Raw genomic sequence first — 21786 nt, forward strand, 5'->3', positions numbered from 1 at the left:
ACCAAAAGACCCAATTTCGCCACGTTTTTGTAAACAAAGACGAAATCATCTTTATTTATTAATGCATCAAGTTTATTGTTATAGTAAATAATGTTCATTAGATAAAGAATACTGTACCATATTATTTGATACTTACATTTTCGCTTGTTAACTTGTGTTTATTTATATATTGATGAAAAATAAGATAAGATACTTAAGATATTATGTGTGCAACCCACTTTACATAATTTCTAAACACAAAAACATTCAAATTGAATGAACCTTTATGAAATCGGTTAAGTGAAAAGTATTTTAATTTATAATATTTTATAAGCAAACTAAATTTATAATATAAATTAATACAACGGATCTTAACATAATTATAAGGTTCTCTGATAGGTATGAACCTGAGTCGATGAACTAGAATTTAGATTATGAAAAAACAAAAATCAAAAAAAGTTTTTTTCGGCTACTGAAGCCATAATTAACAGAAAATCAACAACTACCTATAAAAGTTTCGTGTTTACTCAGCTTTACACATTTAATATCCCATGAATTTGATAAGATAACGGCCATTTGTTTAGCGTTACAATGTAAACAGTGCATTTTGTAAGAATATCATATAAAACCCATAGATTTTTACCATAATAAATCATATTACATTGTTAGTCATTGTATTGAAGTACGTTGAAAATGAAGACCGCTTTTACACTCCTAGTACTGTGTTTGGTAAGAAAGAATATTAAAATATTATTTTCTTTCATTTTATATTAAAAATATTTAAAATCCTACCTAAATGTTAATAATTTATAAGTATTTGAAATGTTATTATAACGCGGTAGAGCTAAATTTTTCATAAAACTTAAAACGAATTGAGGATATATTACTTAGTTTACTTTCCTTTAATACAATTATCAAAATTGTTACACAGGTGTTTTGTATTTGTTTTAAAATATTTGAAGATATATAAATATTTACGCGTATTAATTACTTATTTAATTTCGGGAGAGTTTTGCCACGAAATATTTTATTCTGGTTTTAAGTGTACTTTATCTGAATAAAATATTTAAAAACAAAAGGTCTCTATCTTTAAAATGTATATGTTCAAATACATATGTAGTAACATCCCTTCTACTACCAGTACTAACAGCCTTCTTCTACAAATCTACCTTAATAAAGAGATTAACAGACATAGATATAATTGTTATATAGTTATTTCTCTGCAAACCACCACTCTTGTATATGCAAAAAGTAGCAATTAATATTGGGTCACCAGATTTTATATTTAGGTACAATAAAATTATATAAAACTTTAATAAAGATTCTACGCCAAGTATAGGATATGGATTGATGGAGACGGAAGCGACATCTTCCGTATTCATCAATCCACATAAAACTATCATCACAAGACTGCTTTATTCGACAGGTGTCTTCCTCTTTGGGAAACCCATCTGATAATGGTTTATTACTGCGCCAGCGTCGGGACGTAGACTTCTTAGGAAACTCAAGGTAACATGAATAATGGAAAAATATACACACACACACACACACTGCATGTCAGACCAGGAATTAATTTAATATGTACATGTTCAAAAGCTTAATTTCAGTGCTTATCATTTCTTATCTTAGTTTATCATTACAATATTTCAGTATTAAATACAACTTTATTTATGTTCTATATATTTACACTATAGTTATGACTCTAAAATCAAAAAATAACTTTTGCAAGCAAATATATGTATATTTATTAAATTCAATAGGTACTACCAGAAAGCCAAACATAAGTTCAATATAGGTAAAATATATAAATTACGTTTCAGGCAGCTGGTTGAAGAACTTATAAAGGATCTTCGCAGTGCCGCCCAGCAAGCAATGGAAGCGGTAACCAAATTTGCATCAGGAATACAAGAACAGGGGAAACTCGTCCAGGAAAAAATTATAAATGACATAAAGAATTTCAGGCAAAATGTTAGAGATACCATCAAAAATATCACTGATAGATTTACAGGCGCTGGTAACGGCGTACGGGCTTGTATAGAGGTAAGTAAGCATTGAAAATATTTTTTATTATTTTTATTCATACGTTTATTGTGATAATAAGTTTTGTTTTTTTATAAATTTATATTTTAAAAAATCTTCTACTAATTCCGAGTACTTAAGGACAAATATCCTAATCAGAATTTGTAAGAGATTCAGCCTTTTGTTATTGAGCTATGATTTTTTAACAAAAAACCGTCAGGTACTCTTAAAATAGAACCTTTATCCAAAATGAACCTAATATTCATTAAAAACCTAAAATTAGTTAATAAATTAATGAATTTACTGTAAAACATTACCCTTCTTATTTCAGGCTCATAATAACGAAGCCGAACAGCTTTTCGGAGATACTGCTGAGAAATCTAAACAATGTACTGAAAACCGCATTAATGAAGTCGGCAATTTGGTAGAAAATCTTAAGGAGTTGGCAATAAACGCTACAGATTATACCAATAACGCTATAGCTGAATTAAAGAACTGCACAGATAGTGGACAGGGATTCTTATCCACGGGTACTTGTTTAGGGGGTATTGCAATAAGAACAGAATTCAGAGGAGCGATATTTGTCACTCAAAGTGGACTTTTGGTAATTTTTTACCTATATTTTAGTATTTACTCATTATAAAAAATATATTATATATATTTATGTATTAAGCCCACATAGCTATGACATATAGCAATACTTTTAACACATTAAAACAAGATAACTAAGTAGTAAGCAACCGTCGTGTTTACAGTCACAGCTTGTGCTACTGGACCACGATGCCCTCTCATACATTTTACATTATTCAATACATTTTACACAATTCTATACCTTCCATTTCAGATTGCTCGAATTAACCTAGCCCTATCAACACTACCAGCGGCATTAGAAGTGTGTGCGGGAACACACCTCGTTGAGGCTGGCATTAACTCAGCAAAAATCGTTGTCAACATTGGTACCTGTTCTGCATCTTCCGTTTATTCTTCTTTGACTGGAAACAATTCTGAATAAATTTTATTTCTTAAATTGTAATTATGTTAAGTTTTTCAAATAAAAATATACAATCTATTATTATGGGTATTTTATTCAGATACACTCCTTTCTTTTTAGAAAATATTGGAGTATTTCTTATAGATTGATACTAAGTACTTTTAGAACACGTCTGACCGTAAACGTGATGGTTGTGAGTTCGTTCCGTTTACTTATGTATGTATCTAACACTCCTACGAAGGGATTGTTAGATACATACATAAGTAAACTACTTTTTATTTATATTTTTGATGGAGGAAACCATAATAAAATAGAAAAGTAAAAAATAAAATACAGGACTAGGAAACTTTGTTTATAACAGCAATTGATAACATAAAGTAAATTAAAGTTCAGTAAACTGGTACTTCGTAGCTTAAGATTATGATTTTGAAGTACTGTAGGTACCTAAATTCCTTTCAAATAACAAATAAATATTTATTATTTATTTTCACAAAGTGGATACTTCAAATATCATTCATTGGCTATATATAGTTCAGCTTAGGAATAAGTAACATTTCTGTATTAGTACTAGCATAAACTACAGGATGAAATTCCTTTTATTATTTGTGTTTATATCGTCTTTGGCAATCCAGGTATGAATAATTTAAAATATTTTTTATTATAAAACTTTTCACAAAATAGTGTTATGACACTCGGATATTTTACAGACATTGTATCTCTTTATAGACCAAAGAAATATAAATTATTTAATTACAAGCCCCCAATAAGGTATCGTCAATCAACGTCTCATTCCAACAATCGCGTTTTAGATTTTCAATGATCGCACCAAGTTTAGTTCGTAATGGTTTTTTTTTATTATAGTAAATTTTTTATATTATATTATTTCAGAAATCTCAAGAAATACCGCAACATGAACATAGCAACCGAAATTTATTAATACTAGCAGATAATTATACGAATAATTACAAATTTAGCCTGCATAATGCCTGGGAATCCTTTAAAGATTTTATTACTAAAATTAAGAACCAGTTAAAAACATTATCACAAGCAATAAAACAAAAAGTACAAATTCTTACTGAAGAGTTTAAGAAAAGACTGGACGCTATGAAGAGTGAATTCCAAAAGATAATGAAAGAAGCTCTCGTTGTTGGTGAGGATATAAAAGAATGTCTGCAGGTAAATAAAAGTTACAAATAAATTTTTAATCCATGTACTTCGTACATAAAGTACCTACCTAATATATTAATTAAAGAGTTAAATACATAATTAACATACTGTCGCGCGTATCAATATTTTTTACGAAAATAAAAAATATTGATATTTTTTGGCTAAATACTGGCAAAATATGATATGAATTCTCCAATCATTGACACGAAGAAGAAGACGAAAATAAAAGTATTGAAATTCTATAGAAAATGTTACATAGATACTTTTAGAAGTACAGGGTGAGTCATATTGAACTTTCCGATTTCAATAAGGTGTGTATTAAAAAAAAATATTTTATTGTTTGAAAGCACATAACATGCAGTTTTAATTTAGTTGGTTTTAAAAATGATATCCTGTAAATGTCTACCTCCATTGACCACACACTGCTGAAGCCTTTCCCGGAAGTTGTCCATTACTCGTCGAGTCATATTCAGCGGAATAGCATTGATTTCTTCCGTGATTGCAGCCTTCAGTTCATCGATGGTTCGGGGACGATGCGTGTACACCTTTTCCTTCAGGTAACCCCAGAGAAAGAAATCGCAGGGGGTTAAATCAGGTGATCTCGGCGGCCACCCAACGTCACCTCGCAAAGAAATGAGATGACCGGGAAACATTTGTCGCAGGATTTCCATTGAACGCCTGGATGTATGGGCTGTAGCACCATCTTGTTGGAACCAGATGTTATCGTTGTCATGATTCTGCGTTAATTCCTCCAATTTCGGTTTCAGAAAAGTTTCAAGCATGTCGCAATACCGAGCAGAGGTAACTGTGACGACTTGACCATCTTCTTCAAAAAAATAGGGACCCCACACACCAAACTCTGCAATAGCGCACCACACTGTCACTCGAGGGCTGTGAAGTGGTCGTTCGTGTAGGTTTCGTGGGTTATTCTCAGCCCAGTATCGAAAATTCTGTTTGTTGACAGTTCCGGCGAGGTGAAAATGTGCCTCATCACTGAAGATCAAAACAGCAGTGCGGGGGATCTGCTGAATGTCGCGGCATAAATTTGTTCGTGTGTCTAAGTCTCTAACTGTTAATTCTTGCACTACCTGAATCTTGTATGGGTGAAATTTAAGGTCTCTATGCAGTATTCTGCGGACACTACTGAAAGATAATCCTAGTGAAGCGGCATGTTTCCGAACAGAACGCCGAGGGGACTGTTGAATTGAAGCCCGCACTCTATCCACGTTTTCCGCTGACGTTGACGTCCTAATTCGGCCTTGTGGTCTTGTTTTTAATGCTGATGATGTTGCTCTAAAATTTGATACCCAATTTCTGATTGTTGGTCCAGTGGGAATGGGATCACGTCGACCAATAGCAAAATGTAAACGGAACGCACGCTGTGTTGTGATCACGGAGCCGCCATTTTTAATAAACTCTTCAACTACGAACGCACGATGTTGTCCCGACCAAGCCATTGCTCACACTAAAACTGCATGTCATGGCGCGTCTAATGACACCATCCCCACCCTTCTACTCCTTCCCTTCTTCGTGCAACGTCCTTCCAAAACCGGAAAGTTCAATATGACTCACCCTGTATAAGTGCGGTATGCGAGTATAAGGTGCGGGTTCAAATACCACTACATTTTTATACGTTTTCTAAAAACGCACCTTATTTCCTAAATTTTGAGTAACACTTGAAATGTTAAACATGTCAACTTAGACTTAAGTAGACTATTACTTACTGGTTTGAGCAGTATCCAAGAGTTGCAGATTACTTATCTCTTGGATAACAGTATCCAAGTGATAATCTTGGGACAGCCCAAGTTGATATGAAATCTAAATTTGATATTGTTTCTAGGAGGATAAAGAAAATATAGAAGCGATTGTTAAAGATATACTTAAAAACGTTACTAGTTGCCTGGCGACTCATGAAAATTACGTTAAGCAATTGGACGATTTACATACTATTTCCGACTTAAACGATGAATTATTTTACAATCAAATACAGGATAAAATTATGACACATTTAGCAACTTGTACAGCAAACCAAGAAGATTGTTTTAGGGATGTGAAAAATAACATTATTGAGGAGTTAGATAACGAAAAATTTAATGTTTCTCAAAAGGTAAAATGTTAAAGTAGACACTACAAGTTTATATATTTTTTATAGTTACCAATATTTTTTATATTTAAAATAAATCATTAAGTTTTATGAAGAAATGCTTCAGATCCTATGATCAGCATTTGCCAAAAAGTAAAATAACATTAAAACAATGTATTTACAATTAAATGCTATATATTTACTACTAACTAATAACTATATCATATTTAAGTGAAATATAACAAAATTTTTAAAATTTCAGGCATTTAATTCTAGAAGTGAAATGGACGACATTTTAGATAGCATCATGAAATGTGTGACAGAAGGCCTATTAAAAGCATCAGCAATTATTGCTGATGAAACTATAAAGATTATTCAGTGTGTTAAAGAACATATTAATGAAAATTGAAAATACAAAGTTAATTTAAAAACTCATATACATATCAAAATCATACATTATTTTATAATAAATGACCTATATTAAAAGTTTACTCATAAATAGATTTTTTATTTTCAACATTTTTTACTATTTGTACTTTGTAATATCAATAAAATATCAACACCTTTTTGTAGCACTTTGTTGTAAAATAGCCTAATTTATGTTTATTGGCCACAGTTGGTATAGAAAGTAGTAATAAATAGAAAAAGAATATTAAAATAAAGTTTTTTTTTTAATCATAATATATAAATAATAAGATTACAAGAATTAATATTAAGTACCTAACATTGATTTAAAATCAATATCATGTTAAACATGTATAATTTCACAGACTATGAGTATTAATATTTTTAAGAAGAGACAATTACTATGAGAATTAACAGTTTTATGTGGAAAATTATTGAATTATCGAGGACACATCGCATGACGGCCCCCATCTACTGGCAGTGTTGCCCCTGTAATATTACTTGCAGCATCACTGGCCAAAAATGTTATAACAGCTGAAACTTCACTAGCATAACCAGGTCGGCCTATAGCATGAGTTTGTGCACATTTTTTCAAAAATTCTTCATAGTCTTCATCACTCATGCCTCCTTTTTTATGTATTCCTGTAGTTATAACACCAGGATTAACTGCATTCACTCGAACACCTTTTGGTGCTAATTCTAAAGCTACACATCTTGTAAATTGATCTAGGGCAGATTTTGACATACAATAAGCAAGTACATTAGGGAACGATCTAATTCCAGTAACACTAGACACATTGACAATATTTCCTTTAGTCTTAAGAAGGTGAGGTGTTGCCAACATACTTAAATAATAAGGACCTCTTACATTTGTACTCATCACTCTGTCATATTGATCTAGCGAAGTTGTTTCAATACTTCCTGTTTCTAATACACCTGCATTATTTACCAATACATCAAGCCTTTGGAAACTATCTATAGTTACTTTTATTATATTCTCAATATCTTGTTCAATGTTCATATCAGCAATAATTAATATGGGCTTTAAATTTTTTGGAGAAACTTTTTCACATAAGCTAACTACGCCATCTAATTTTGATTTATTTCGCCCTGTTATTGCCACATAAGCTCCGAGTTTCGAAAATTCCACAGCTGTATCGGCGCCGATGCCTGAGCTTGCACCAGTGACGAGAACTACTTTATTAGAAAACATTGTATGTCACTTGTAAGTAAATATGAAATACGTGCTCCTGAAGAGATAAATAAAAATTAAAATACGTAGCTTTTAAATAAATAAATAAATTTGTTAAAACATTATTTAAATTATTTCATATATTTAGCAAACAATTTAATTACTAATAAATAATTTAATAATTGAATTATACAGCATTAAGAAATACAAAATAATTAAAGAATTCAATTAATTTACCAATAGAAAATAGGTTCGTCTTATTTTGTTACTGTAACTGGTATACAAAACATAAACATGAAGTACTTAAATAAGTTATTAATAACAATAAAATAAGTAATAAGTAGATTCTACTTGTAGAAACTAGAAATTGAACTTTGAAATTAATAAAATAGTTGACACTTGACAGCTCATTTCATACAAGATACAGATACAGATCATATAGTAGTAGTTTCAGAGTTCAGTTATTTCAAACAGATTGTGAAAGCAAAGAATAGAAAAAAAGAAAACTAAATAAATAGACAAATCATTTATGAAATGGGTCTTCGAATATTTTCACAATATATAGAATACTTACACTTTTTTTTAAAGAGATTCTATTTTCTTCTGCCTGTTACGTTTATAACATAAAAAATAGAGAACTTTTATGAAGTACAAATAAGCAAGAAACGCAACTTAACCAATAAATAGTATTCAAAATTAACTTAACTTCAATACAAGGCCTTCCAGTATAAAAAAGTGTCCCTTAAAAGGAATAAGAGAATTAAATTGTAGATTAACTTACGAAAATTATTGGATATTAATTATTATGGTATAAAAAGTTCACGCTTAACGTTTAAGGAGACGGCAGGTTACCGGTCTGTCTGTACTACTTATAATTAATTTTATATTGAATCTGTCAATTGTATTTATTATCTATATAATTTATATTTTCTACATTAAGTTCGTTCGTTTTTTTTTCTGTAGCGTCAAATTGTAAATTAAAATTGAAAAAATATTTTCATTTGCAAAGAGTAATTTAAGCAATCTTTGCAAATAGTGATTATCACTATAATATATAATACTATTAATGCTTTAATACAATTTGTGTAATTCATTATGTCTTCTAATATCGTAGACGGAAAAGAATCTTTTGAAGATTTCTATTCAGAGGTATGTTAACCTAATTTTTTAATAAAACCTATTTCATTTTGCGGGATACAGCGTGAAGGTGATTTGATTTCTGATTTAAATATATAATTTGTAATTTAATTAAGACGTGGACTAAAAATATATTTTCAGGTAAAAGAAATCGAGAAGAGAGATTCAGTATTGACTCCTAAACAACAAATAGAAAGATTACTAAGACCAGGTTCGACATATTTCAATTTAAATCCATTCGAAGTATTACAAGTCGATCCAGAGACTTGCTTAGATGAGATTAAGAAGAAATATAGACGGCTTTCCATATTGGTTCATCCTGATAAAAACATCGTAAGTAATTACATGCATACAAATGCAACATTTGTTCATAAAACAAAAATCTCATTTCATATATATATACCATGAATGGCTTTATGATTCGAATACCATATTTTAGTAGTTACTCTTCATTATAGTATTAAAGACTACCAACCAAAATTTCTTATAATTGGCCAGTAATCAAAATGGTTTGCCATTTGCCATTAAAGATGTAATACTTAATATAATGTAATTTTTTGTCTTTTAACATTGGTTCGTTTAAAATACGTTTCTAGTGACCAGGTCACCCTAGATTTTTTCGTTGAGACGGTGTGTCCGTCAACATTTGATTTTTATCCACAGATGTGACGTTTGGAAAACCTGAGCCAACCTGTGCTGCTCATTTTGTAGGTAAGGAATGGTTGACAGAGATGGCTGAGTAACTAGAGCAATCTCAAACACCAAAATAAATACAATCATCACACTAAACTTTTTTTATTAGCTGGATATATTATCATTTTATTATAAAAAAATAACTAGTAAGCAATGCTTTTTCTATATCAATTAAAGATATTCATTACACTACAAAAAATAATATAATCCAAGTGTATTTGTAAATTAATATCTTTTTCTTTGGTTATAACCCATTTAATGTTATAGTATGTTAGTTATTTAATATTTATATTTTTGAAACCAAACAGATTATATATAGTAAATGAACCGTTTCTCCAACATGAGTTATGGGAATTTCAAAGTCAAAATTTATTTATTTATTATCCATATTTAATATAACTTCCTCAGGATGATTCAGAACGAGCTCAGCAAGCATTTGAAATAATAAACAGAGCATGGAAAACTCTTGAGAATGAAGACACTAGAAAGAAATGCCTTGACATCTATGAGGAAGCTAAAGAGCGGACTGATCACATGGTAAGAGCATTTGCACAAAAATGTTATAATTGGGATCTTATTTTTTTGTCCTCTTAGTTTTCTCACTATAGAACTAAACTAAACATACATAATATAGAACTATAGAAGTATAAGAAGATGACAGGATAACAATGAAATTTCGTTGCTGCTCAGCCTATTTAAAACTAAAATCTAGATTATTAGCTGTATGTGCGTTTTTATTTAGATAGCTCAGTTAAGTAGCTAGGCTTAGAACTAGGTATACACATCCGTAATTGAACACATATATTCAAATTGACTTTTTCTCTATAATCAACTTAATGTTATTTTAATATACAAATATACTATATATAAAGAGAAGGCCACATTCATGATTTTTTATATGCTACTACCAACAATATTTGATTTTACAGATAGAACAGAAAAGGAAAAAGCAAAGGAAAGAAGGCAGAGTTGCGGAAGGAATTCCTGAAGATGATCCTGCTAAATACAAGCATGCAATTTATGTGATGACTATGAAGGTATACCTTTTTTACACATATATATGTAGCAGGTTAGGTGGAGTGTTCCAAGTGGTATGTGCTCCATTGCTCTCAAATTCAATGACATGCTTTCCATTGTTACAAGAGTGACTGAATAAAAGAAACTATTGCCGTATATGTGAAATAAATACTTAGTAGATATTGTATAATCATTGAAAATTATATTTAAATAATAATATATTATTTTTATCTATTTTACATTAAGGTTCTTCATGTTGATGGAGCACCACCGTGCGACTGTAAACACGACGGCTTAGTGTTCAATTGCCACTCAGTAGAACGAAATATTTAATATTCCTTGCTCTATTGATGAAACAAAACGCGACGCTGAGTTCCGACACCCAACACGCAATACTGAGTGTTTGAAACAGTGTCAACTTATAAAAAATGTTAGTATATATTTTTTTTTTTCGTTAGTTATTCGCTGATATGGAGAGGAAACGTCAACACCTGGAAACTAGAGATATGGAGGAGAGAAAGCGAAAACGAGAAGCTGAAATAGAGCAAGAGGAACAAATGTCCTTTGAGAAGGAGTGGGCAAAGAATTTTGAAGTAAGTTAATAATTTTTTTACAACACAACACATTGGTTGTTCATCATTCCATTTTGAAAATGTTGTTATTTTTGTATTGTTATCAGTTTATGAGTATTTTTATAAAGTCTCCACTTGTTCTTAAAAATGTAAATGTAGAATAAACATGGGGGATGTCACATATGTTCACATTAATAATATTAGTAAATAGATAATAAATTTCACATTTTTGTTATAGGAATCAAGACAAAATCGAGTAGATAGTTGGAAAAATTTCCAATCCGGCAGCAAAACTGGTAAAGAAAAGAAGAAGAAAAAAATTATGGGTTTCAAGCCACCTAAACCCAAACCTGAGAGTAGATAACTTTTGTCAATTATTAAATCTTTTATTATATTAGTATGTAATTAATTTTATGTATATGTCCGTGAAAACTATCGAGCTAACTTGTATACTTTGGTCTTAGTTTCTTTTTATGGTTAAGTTAAATATTCAATTAGGAATTTATTATATTAGCACTTGAATGAAAGTGATAAACTTTGTGTTGCTATAGAAATTAAATGAAAATGTTGTATACATATGTTATTTTAGTTTAAATAATGTAAGTATATAACAGTTTTTATTTGGTTGTAAACATGATGGCTGCAGGACTGTGGGTACTAATTGTTTTCATTTCCCTGCTTTGATAAGATATAGTGTGGCATTGAATTCCATCAGTCAACACATAATGTCTCGTGTTGAGGTGGAAAGAGGTGATAGGTAATAGGACAAATAAATTGATACCTAATGATCTTTATAAATACATGAAAATAAGCCTTGTTTTCCTATGTAAAAAACAGTTTTCATCGAAAAAAAATAACCTTAAAACTTAGTTCTAGACACCATAATGGTGATAAACCAATTTATTGAATTTTCTTCCATAAAATAAAGCCTAAAAATCTTAGATATAAAAGTCCATTAACGTTTAATGATTAATTTAAACACAATTTGTAATCTATTTGCACATTGTTTTAAAGCAGAACATTTTTATCTATATGAACATCGCTTCATCTATATAAACTAATATTATAAATAAAAAAGAGAAGTGACGGTTTACAAAAGGTGCCGAATTATTTTTACGCGTCTTGTAAAAAGATTTTTGTGCAATGTGTAAACTTAATAAACAAGAATTGAGATTACTTAAAATATAATACCCATACTCTCTTAAATTACATTTTTCGTTTATTAATAAACCAATATTATTTGACATTTAATCAACACGTAATGCCTTGAGAATTCGGCAGAGAGTTAAGAATGGAAGTGTTCCATTGTTCCAGTGACCTAACATTAGGTTCCTAAGTTCCCTTCGCCTACCCTGTTGAGCTATATACGATATACAACGAGAAAGTAAAAAAAGTATATACGATCTCGCAAAAAGTAATTCAAAACATAGTTGGTTATTGAAAATAGCCGTCTGATGTCCATTTATAATTAGTTAATTACTTCTGTAATTCAATTTTAACTATGAAAATTGTGCATGATTGTTATGATTACTTTTATTTTAGTTTCAACTGTATTCCACATAGCAGGGTAGGTAGAGACACGGCGTTTTTAATGAGGGAATTCAACGCCGCACTTCATCTGATTCCAGAGCACGAAAATGAGAATAATTAATTCCTCCAAGTGGGAATACAACCCATAACCGTCGCGTTAACATTCAGACGCTAGGCTGCTGTACCTACGACTTCTCTTGGTATATTACATGTGAAAATTGTTTAATTTATCTATATTTTGATTAAACTTTTTAAGAAATATAATTATTGTATGTACATTCAACTGTTTCTGTCAAAGTCTAAATCAATATAAAAAATGTAGTTAAAAGCAACCAACGCGACATTACTATGGTAAATATCACTTTGTATCTCGTAATTCGATGGGAAGTAAAAGAGAACTTGTGGATTATTTTATGTTGTTCCTTTTATTAGGTATATTTTCTTTAAAATACTTAATATGATTAAACATGAGTAATTTCAGTTATTTTTGGCTAGTATCCGATTCAAGGTGATATTCATATAACTTTCTGATTTAGATAAGTTCTCTCCTGACAACGCCACATGTAATTTTACATGAATTTCTTTTTTTTTTTTAACATAAAGTTCCTCTTGTAAAAATAAACAGCGAGGTTAAGAATCTAATAATGTACCTAGCAATAGGTAGATAATAGATATTGTCTTGTAAGGTATGAGTTATGATTAATAAATACTGTAAAATTACTGATTGTATTATTTCTTTACTGTTTATAGTCTTTGTGCGATTAATGGTGCATTTTAGATACCATGAAAAACTAAACTTTTTATTTTCTTTTTATTTATTTTTTTTATATTTTGCACATTTTTGAGGCATATGTTGTTAACTAAACATTTTCTATTCCTTACAAATTTATATATAAAATGCTGCTGGTTTCTTTCACCGTATTGATAATTAATTAATTTTCTATTCTCTCATGTTCTAAGGCGTTATATTTATATCACGTTTAAGTTTAGTTTGGCTGTTAAAGTTTCACATCAGTCCTTCGTATAGTTTATGTCTATGAGATATTACTATAGCTTATGTTGATGAACTTTCCGTAAGCTTTATATTAATATATCTTACAGATTACTTAGATGGACTGTATTTAATCAAGACACAGCTACGTAGCTTTAAGAAAACAATTCGCGCAGTTATCTGATAACTCTGAAGTCTCAACATATATACGAAAGTGTCTGTCTTGTACAATCCCACTCAAAACTTATGAGTTATGTGCCGTTAAACGAACTGACATTTCAAAGCATGCGTTATCGTATTAACATATTATGGTACTTTGAATGGTGTAAGTATTTGTCATCTATTTTACGCAAAGTTCGTTAAAATGAAATCATCAATACATTTTGCATATTAGGCAAAAGGGAAAGGTGAGCTTTGTAACTTCAATAAGTTCAATAATCTATATATATAAAAGGACTTGTCCTCACTGACTGAGGGAAGACGCACGCACAGCTGTAACTGCTGATGGTAGAAACATGGAATTTGGGCAGATGTTTACTTTCGTAATCTGGACATCCACTAAGAAAGGATTTTGAAAAATTTTAACCCTAAAGGAGTGATATTGGGGTTGAAAGTTTGTATGAAAAAAAATTTAAATCGGCACCGATTCTTATAAAATTTGAAATTTAGATTTTTAAAAATATTTAATTGAATACGTATTTCAAAGTTTTCAAGAATTTTCCCCCTAAGGGTACAAATAAGGGGTTGAAAGTTTGTATGGAAAAATTAAATCGGCACCGATTCTTATAAAATTTGAAATTCAGACTCTTAAAAGTATTTAATTGAACACATGTTCCATGGTTTATTAGAATTCACCCTTAAATACACAAGCGAAGCTGCGCGCGTCCGCTAGTATTTCATAATTTATTGTCTGTATTAGGGGAATTGTGCTCAAGATGGCATACTATGATAAGATGACACACTACCAATATTGATGAAACTATTAGCGCTAAGTGCGATCTTGTGACGTTTTAGAGAGTGTCTGTAGATGCAGCTAGTGCTTAAATTCAGTATGGCTGAAAGTGAATGCAGATGGGCAAGTAATTCATGTTTTCGTTATTTTCAATTGCAACAAATTTTTCTTTCGCTTTTGCTTGATGGTGAAAAGACATGTAAGATAAAGATTTTCTATTTGAACTAATTATAAATGTAAAATAGGATTATTATATGACACAACTAACGCTAAAAGCGCATCCTAACCTATAACCTTTGGTCACAACGGTTAAAATTAAATTCATATATCTATTGGGTAAGATGACATACAAGACGTGAGTATAAGATGGCATACTATCTTACCCTTATAAATAGAATCGATGTATTTTTTGCTTTACCTACAAAATGCCTGGCAATTACAAACGAATATATATTGGTCACAAGAAGACATGGATAAGGCTGCTAGAGCAAGGGCATTCAATAGCCGCAAGTGAGGAAGCTTATTTCCCTTTTGGAAAAGGAAGTAACTGATAACGGAATCCAACCTCATAAAAATTGCAACATGTATGAATTTGGCCTTAATACTGTTTAAAAGCCCCCCAGCAAAGAAGAAACTATTTATTTGTAAACTATGCTCGACAAATAATGATGGCATTTTTATGCCACATACTAAGTATGTCATTTTACCCTGTAGTTATTTCGTCTTACACTGGTCGACCTAAGTGCGATTTTTGTTTGTTTTTATGATGTTTGAAAGATGATTGTTCTGAAACTAAAATAATTTCGTTGATTATGAAATATATAATAGTATACGCAATATGCTGTTCTCAGATCACTTTATTTGTTTGAAATATTTATCTTCAAACAAAAAGTATGTCATCTTAAGCACAATTCCCCTACCTAATTCATTTTATAAAGTTTATATATTTTAAATGTACGTCAATAAATTCGAACTGGCATATATTGACAAAATGTCGCGATTTTTATGATTATATTTTAAAGATGTCTGTCTTCCTTTGGCAAATGACATAAAACAGAATTATGAAATCTAGGCTGTTAGCAATACAAAAAGGATTTTCTAAGCTTTTAGAGAGTAGAAAATTAGCGACAAAACCACGTAAGTTACTTATACATACAAATACAAGTTTAATAAGTATGTAATGTTTCCTTGCTTTGTTTATTTATCGTAGATGTCCCCATTGTTTTTTCCTTTGGTAGATTACTTGACATACCTACTGAGATCGATCACTCCTAGATTTAACTCTATAAAACACGTCCAACGCCAAATTTTTATTTGATTTTAACAGCAAGTGACTAATTATTTTATAGTAATTTTGCCACAAATTAATTAAATACAATTAAATAAGTGACTAAGTAATCATATAACATAACATCTTTTTAAATTCAGTCAATTAAATTATTTTAAAAATATTTTTCCCACCAGGAAGTTGTCAACCCCATATGAATGAACTACCAGTCCCGTGCGGTCCATGGGACCCGTGGTATAGACAGAGACAAAGCTTTTATATGAAGCATTTATTGTTTGGATTGGCCTGGTACGTGTTTTCTAATGTTTAATAATATTCCGAATTATTCTTCGTGACCCATATACATATTACAGAAAAGGAGAGAATCTAAAATTCCCAAACCCAACTTGTAACCTGGTAGGGGAAATGTTTATATATAAATAGGAGTGCGATAAGAGTATACTAGTGAAATTAAAACTCGCGACCATCGTGTTCAACTACATTAATTGTGTAAAGTGTAAACAGTGGAGTTCTTCAACGTGCTCCCCAAAAATTATCCACTTTTTAATTTATTTACATGATTAAATTTTAAAGGTGGTTGTTTTCTTTTGGCTTGGCCGTTTACACGGACAGCTTATACCTCAATTGGGGACCACCCGACTTCCCTGGACCTCCTAGCGATATGGTCGAAGAGTGCGACGACTCGGACTCGTAATTTGTAAACAGTTTAAGCTTTTAATACTTATGTGTTATATTATTTTATATTATGTTTGTGTAATAACTAAAGACAGTACTAATGTAGTTTTATTTTATGGAAACTAGTAATAGATTAGATGTTCTATATGGCTGAGTTTCTGGTACTGCCCCAGTCGAAGCACTTTAAATGTTTTGACTAAGTCTTGTAGAAAAATGTAATTAATATAACTTTACTTTGAATCTAATCAAATACCGAAAACAGCTTGATCTTATTCATGCTTAAAACTGACAATTTTCTTCTATATTTTTTAAATATTGTATAGTTTACTTCCATTTACTTTTCGAATAAGGTTTCGTCTCAGTCCATTAACGGTGCACATTGCCTTTGCCTATTTATGTTTACTTTTTTTAGTTTAAGGAATTTGAAAGTTTGCAATTACGTACAAAGACAGCCTTATGGGCAAATCAATTTTAAAAATTAAATGAAATTGGAGAAATTTAGTGTTGATATAAATGAATATAATTTTCACATAGACATGGAAAGTCGAAAACTTTAGATGAATGAAACAAAATATAAAATGGGATAATACTTATTTATTATTTTTTAAATTATATCTTGTTTTGTGTTTTACTAATAATTAAGATCTCTTTATACAAAATATCATTGATTTTTCCATGTCATTATGAAATCTCATATTCTTCAAAACTGCACTGTAAATGATTTTATAGTATAAATAATAATATACTTTTTTTATGAGATTTTCGTTTTACTTTATTGACTAATTAAATATAGGTAAATGAGGCTACAGCGGGATATTGCGTGAGGTCTTGAGAATTTTAATTTTTACTACATAAAATGGTATCACTGAAACCTAAGTTTCTTTTTAAAAAAGTTTTTGTCGAGTCAGACATACAATTTACCAAAAGAAACGTATAAGAAACAGCTAAGAATTTCTCGATATTATGATTTTAAAGTAACGTGCGCCACGACTGGACTCAACAAGGACTAATATTCTAATTTAATTAGTATATTTTTGGGTTGAAGGGATTAAATAATACAACAAATTAAATTTTGAAAACAATATCAAATTTAATACATAAATAATATTTATGTATTTCTACATACGTTTTCATCTATATATTTACATTTAAACACATAATTTTCCTAACTTATCTAATTCTTTGACATTTTGTCTTAAAATTGTTACATTAAAATTAAGCAACCAAAAAATATTGTTACGTCATTAAGATAAAGATTTAATATTTTACGAAAATAAATTACTAGACGTCTGCGGGTTCCCCCAGGTTCCTAGGGTAATGTACAAACAAGTAATGCTAGTTCCGTTCGCAGATACTTACACAAACGAGCAAGGTAATGTTAAATTAAACATTCTAATTCATTTATCCATACAGATCAATCAACCCTTAACGATATCTACTAAAAATATTGTACTTTTAACAATTTGCAACGGCTATAATGAAAATCATTAAATATAAAAACAACAATAACTTAAAATATAAAAATTTTAATGTTTTTAACAACAACGTCCTGATGTTCTCGAAAATAAACAAGGTATATAAAAAACAATAGAAAAAAAAACAATTTTTGAAACAAAACCAATAGAAATATTGCTATACATATGATTTTCACTTTGTACAGTAGATTTATTTGAGCAAAGTTAGGTGCAGGTACCCTCATTTAAGATGTGTGTTATAAATTTAATATTAAAAGAAAATATATAAAATTTAACATAGTATATGTGTATAGATAATATGAAGTAGGATTTCATGTAACCAATCTGAATAAGGGTAACTAACCTAATGCATTATTCGATGCTCAATTTTGGACTAAGTAAATCCCCCGGATCCTGACTACAACTACACATGTACCAGTGTATACTAGAAAATGCTTTGGATATCTCTGCAACGAATCCCATAATGAACATGTAAATTTTAATTAGTGTCGCAAATTTTACACACTGTAAACATATTACAACCTCATATCGCACCATTACAATTAATGACGCTTCAAAACTTAATTTAACAGTATTTTCCTTAAGAACATTTTGTTTAAAAAAATATAATTAAAATTAAGCGAAACCCTCGAGTCACACCTAACGTTCTCTGGTACAACACTATCTAGAATACGAAGCGTTGGTACGACTGGAACAGCTTTAAATTCGGTCCATATATAATTGACCACACGGATTGACATCAATATCTTAAATATATATCCTATATTAACATTAGACATATCAACAACCATATGATATATATAATTAACTAACATCCTTACTATGAGATACTGCCAAAACCGGCCAGTCATCTGCTACATTCATTTACGTTTCAGATTCCTTAACGTCGTTATATTAGTACAATTATGGTTAAACATCGTTACACACATATGTTTTGGCAATGGTTACTACGAATTACAAATAAAACAAATACTACATACAAAAAAATATCAAATTGACTTTAAGTCAAATCAGTGAGTTAAATCTATTAATTTTCTAACTACATTTAAGCTCTTACGTCTATAGAATGACACATTTTAATATAGATTAAAAATTCCATAAGAAAAAAATTTATTATTCGCTGTTCCGTTTAAAAAGAAACATGCGCGAAGCTTTTGATAATAGCGTACCGCGTCACTACTCTGGAATCCATTCAATTAAATGTTTACAAGACAAAGACAAGTTTTAAGAAGGCATCTTCATATATTATCTATAGCACCAATGTCAGCTGAATGTGATTATTATATTTCGATACGAAGCAGTGAAATTTGTAGTGTTATATAAAAGTTAGTATAAACGCTGTTATATATAACACGCGAAAAGGCGCAAAATTGTATGTATTATGCCAAATAACGTGGGATGCATACACCCCATTAAATTTTGGCAATATATTTTTCGTGGCGAAATCAATTAGCGCTTCTAAATACATGAATATGGACGTCAAATATTACAGGAATTGACTTATATTAAATTTACTAAATTGAACACTTATTGGATAAATCTATCACAAACAGTCCACTGAGGTAATTTACAAAGTGAACTAATTCTCTTTGTTCTAGAGATGTGTGATTATAAATGATTAGATAAATCGATAGATTGTTATAAAGCACAAAAATATAAATCGATTCTTTTTTTATATTATTTGTTTAGGTTTTTTTAAATGAAATCGAAAAGTCTAATAATATAACATTTATCGTCGATTATATCGATCGTTAAATCATTTGGAATCGCACATCTCTTCTAGCACTCGAGTATCTAATTTGACTCGACAGCCTTCGCAACCCACTATCTACTCAAGTAGTTGACGAAGTAGCTTATTCGAAATATTTAATATCTGGGACTAGAAATCTGACTATAACGGCTTTTTGTGTAATATTAACATGTTGTTCTTAACTAACAGGCACAAACTAGTACAAAGGGATTGTAGATTTTCATGCATTTCACAAATTTGTTAGGGGTCAGGCTTATGTTGAGCAATTGTAAAAGTATGATAAAATAATCGTTGATACGATATGTTAAAGTTAACTTAGGTGCTGGAATCATGTCGATTTTGAATTTCCTTACTTTCGCCCTTTAAGTCACCGATTCAGTTATTTACAAGGTCAAATAACAAATAAGTAAAAAATATTAAATTCATTATTTCATTAAATGGTATATACTTATGTTTTATTCAAATACTGAATAAGACTCGCAGTTAGATTTTTCCAAAGCCCAAGTTGTACTTGATTCCTATTACAAATAACATTTATCCTATAAATGATTTACCTACATATAAATAACATTGGCCCGCACGAAATCGTTCAGAGGCAATTCAGGATATTTCAAAGTATAAACTGATGGCAACATTTAAAGCCTATGGCTACTAGTTGTATTGTTATGCAATATCCTGAATGTAGAACAGAGGTTGACGTAAAAAATAAATGTTTATTTTACACGTAAAAAGCCTATTCATTTTATATATCCCAAAATTTAAGAAAACCGCGGTATTCGCTCCTTCCTTTCTCTTATATATAACACATATCTACGCGAGGTCACATATCTTTGATAATAATTCCAAAGTTCTTTTCATTCGCACTCCATTGACGTTTGTTCGTATGTAACAAGGCTATTATAGATTGATTTTCACTTTTGTTATGGATTATCTTTGAATAGTAACACAATTTGTAAACTTTATAATCAACCCGGCTGAGAATCTTCATAGACGCTACTGTCCCATTGTTGAACATTCTGAAACAAATGAAAAAATAAGGAATTAATTAATTGGAACTTTTATATTAATTATGTTGTCATACTGTATTAATTATGTTGTAATTTTGACAGAAAAAAAACCTGTAATAAAGCTCTAATACAATAATTCCAGCGAGCGACCACAAAAGACTAAAAAAGACATAATTAATAAAAGCAGTGAGTTACATCACTGTTATAATACAAATAGTAATCTCAATTTAATTCGCGCGCAGCGTCTGTACGTATCCAGGATTATCAGCGCTTTTCTCGGGCAGAGTTTCTGCTGAGTTGGTAGAGTGTAAATCGTAACCTGCCCGCCACTGTGACGCCGGCCGCCGCGCCCCGCGCCCCGCGTCCCAGGTGACGACCTGCTAGTGGCGGTGAGTGTCGATTCGAATATGACGATAAATGTTGAATTTTTTTTAAATTGAGTTGAGTATATATTTATGGTAATTGATTAAAAGTACTTATTTTATTTTAATTTGTCGTAAGGTTGATTTATTTTTTTTAATATAAAAATGTCTATTAAAAATTTATACTGATGCAGGAATTGTATATCTGGATCGAGTTTTTGTATATTTACATCTATCACTTCAGATTATTTATCTATAATACATATTTACTGCACAAATTGAATAGATTATTACAATAAACTATATTTCCTGTTCCAATTCCTATCAAAATTATGATTAAACGAGCTATATTATTTATAAAATGTAGCCTAAGATTTTTTAACGTAAATTACTAAAAAAAGTTTAAAAGAAAGTAATTAGATTTTTTAGGTCGAAAAAAGATGGATAAATTTTAAACCACGTGTTCACGTATCGATATTTTAAGCAAAGGCACATCACTAA

The 21786-nt window shown here is 30.2% G+C and overlaps 5 protein-coding genes and 1 pseudogene across 8 annotated transcripts in view; 4 read left to right on the plus strand and 2 right to left on the minus strand.

Annotated features, from left to right (window-relative positions):
* The first annotated feature begins 572 nt into the window (after nt 1-572).
* Nucleotides 573-3062, plus strand: LOC146538159 (uncharacterized). The gene is made up of 5 exons (XM_085187000.1): nt 573-708; nt 1406-1488; nt 1800-2019; nt 2330-2602; nt 2843-3062. The coding sequence occupies exons 1-5, from the start codon at nt 673-675 to the stop codon at nt 3008-3010; spliced, it is 780 nt and encodes a 259-aa protein (XP_085043126.1). The 5' UTR covers nt 573-672; the 3' UTR covers nt 3011-3062.
* A 511-nt stretch (nt 3063-3573) lies between these two features.
* LOC146538160 (uncharacterized) lies at nt 3574-7895 on the plus strand. Its single transcript, XM_085187025.1, has 4 exons — nt 3574-3621; nt 3878-4165; nt 5997-6263; nt 6502-7895. The coding sequence occupies exons 1-4, from the start codon at nt 3574-3576 to the stop codon at nt 6646-6648; spliced, it is 750 nt and encodes a 249-aa protein (XP_085043151.1). The 3' UTR covers nt 6649-7895.
* On the minus strand, nt 6417-8248 carry LOC146538161 (uncharacterized; annotated as a pseudogene). The gene is made up of 2 exons (XR_014878060.1): nt 8074-8248; nt 6417-7894 (listed from the first exon to the last, which is right to left on the minus strand). The product of XR_014878060.1 is annotated as an uncharacterized LOC146538161 (transcript).
* Nucleotides 8249-8786: 538 nt separating this feature from the next.
* LOC146538162 (dnaJ homolog subfamily C member 8) lies at nt 8787-13505 on the plus strand. The gene is made up of 6 exons (XM_085186360.1): nt 8787-8985; nt 9115-9306; nt 10075-10203; nt 10596-10703; nt 11142-11276; nt 11494-13505. The coding sequence occupies exons 1-6, from the start codon at nt 8932-8934 to the stop codon at nt 11617-11619; spliced, it is 744 nt and encodes a 247-aa protein (XP_085042486.1). The 5' UTR covers nt 8787-8931; the 3' UTR covers nt 11620-13505.
* A 2154-nt stretch (nt 13506-15659) lies between these two features.
* Nucleotides 15660-17441, plus strand: LOC146538163 (uncharacterized). 2 transcript variants are annotated; one of them, XM_085187173.1, is made up of 3 exons: nt 15660-15865; nt 16193-16304; nt 16629-17441. In XM_085187173.1, the coding sequence occupies exons 1-3, from the start codon at nt 15790-15792 to the stop codon at nt 16708-16710; spliced, it is 270 nt and encodes an 89-aa protein (XP_085043299.1). In that variant the 5' UTR covers nt 15660-15789; the 3' UTR covers nt 16711-17441. The 2 variants fall into 2 exon arrangements, with proteins under 2 accessions (XP_085043299.1, XP_085043298.1); XM_085187172.1 differs by having other exon boundaries at nt 15667-15865; nt 16590-17437.
* Nucleotides 17442-17756: 315 nt separating this feature from the next.
* Nucleotides 17757-21786, minus strand: part of foxo (forkhead box, sub-group O) — a 54904-nt gene continuing 50874 nt past the window's right edge. For both annotated transcript variants that reach the window (XM_085186285.1, XM_085186286.1), the window contains exon 9: nt 17757-20932. The gene's annotated coding sequence lies outside the window, so the exon portion shown is untranslated. The remainder of the gene's footprint in view (nt 20933-21786) is intronic.

The sequence above is a fragment of the Heliconius melpomene genome, chromosome 6 (genome assembly GCF_056956725.1).
Source record: "Heliconius melpomene rosina isolate 202511_hmr_F chromosome 6, ASM5695672v1, whole genome shotgun sequence".
Taxonomy (NCBI): domain Eukaryota; kingdom Metazoa; phylum Arthropoda; class Insecta; order Lepidoptera; family Nymphalidae; genus Heliconius; species Heliconius melpomene.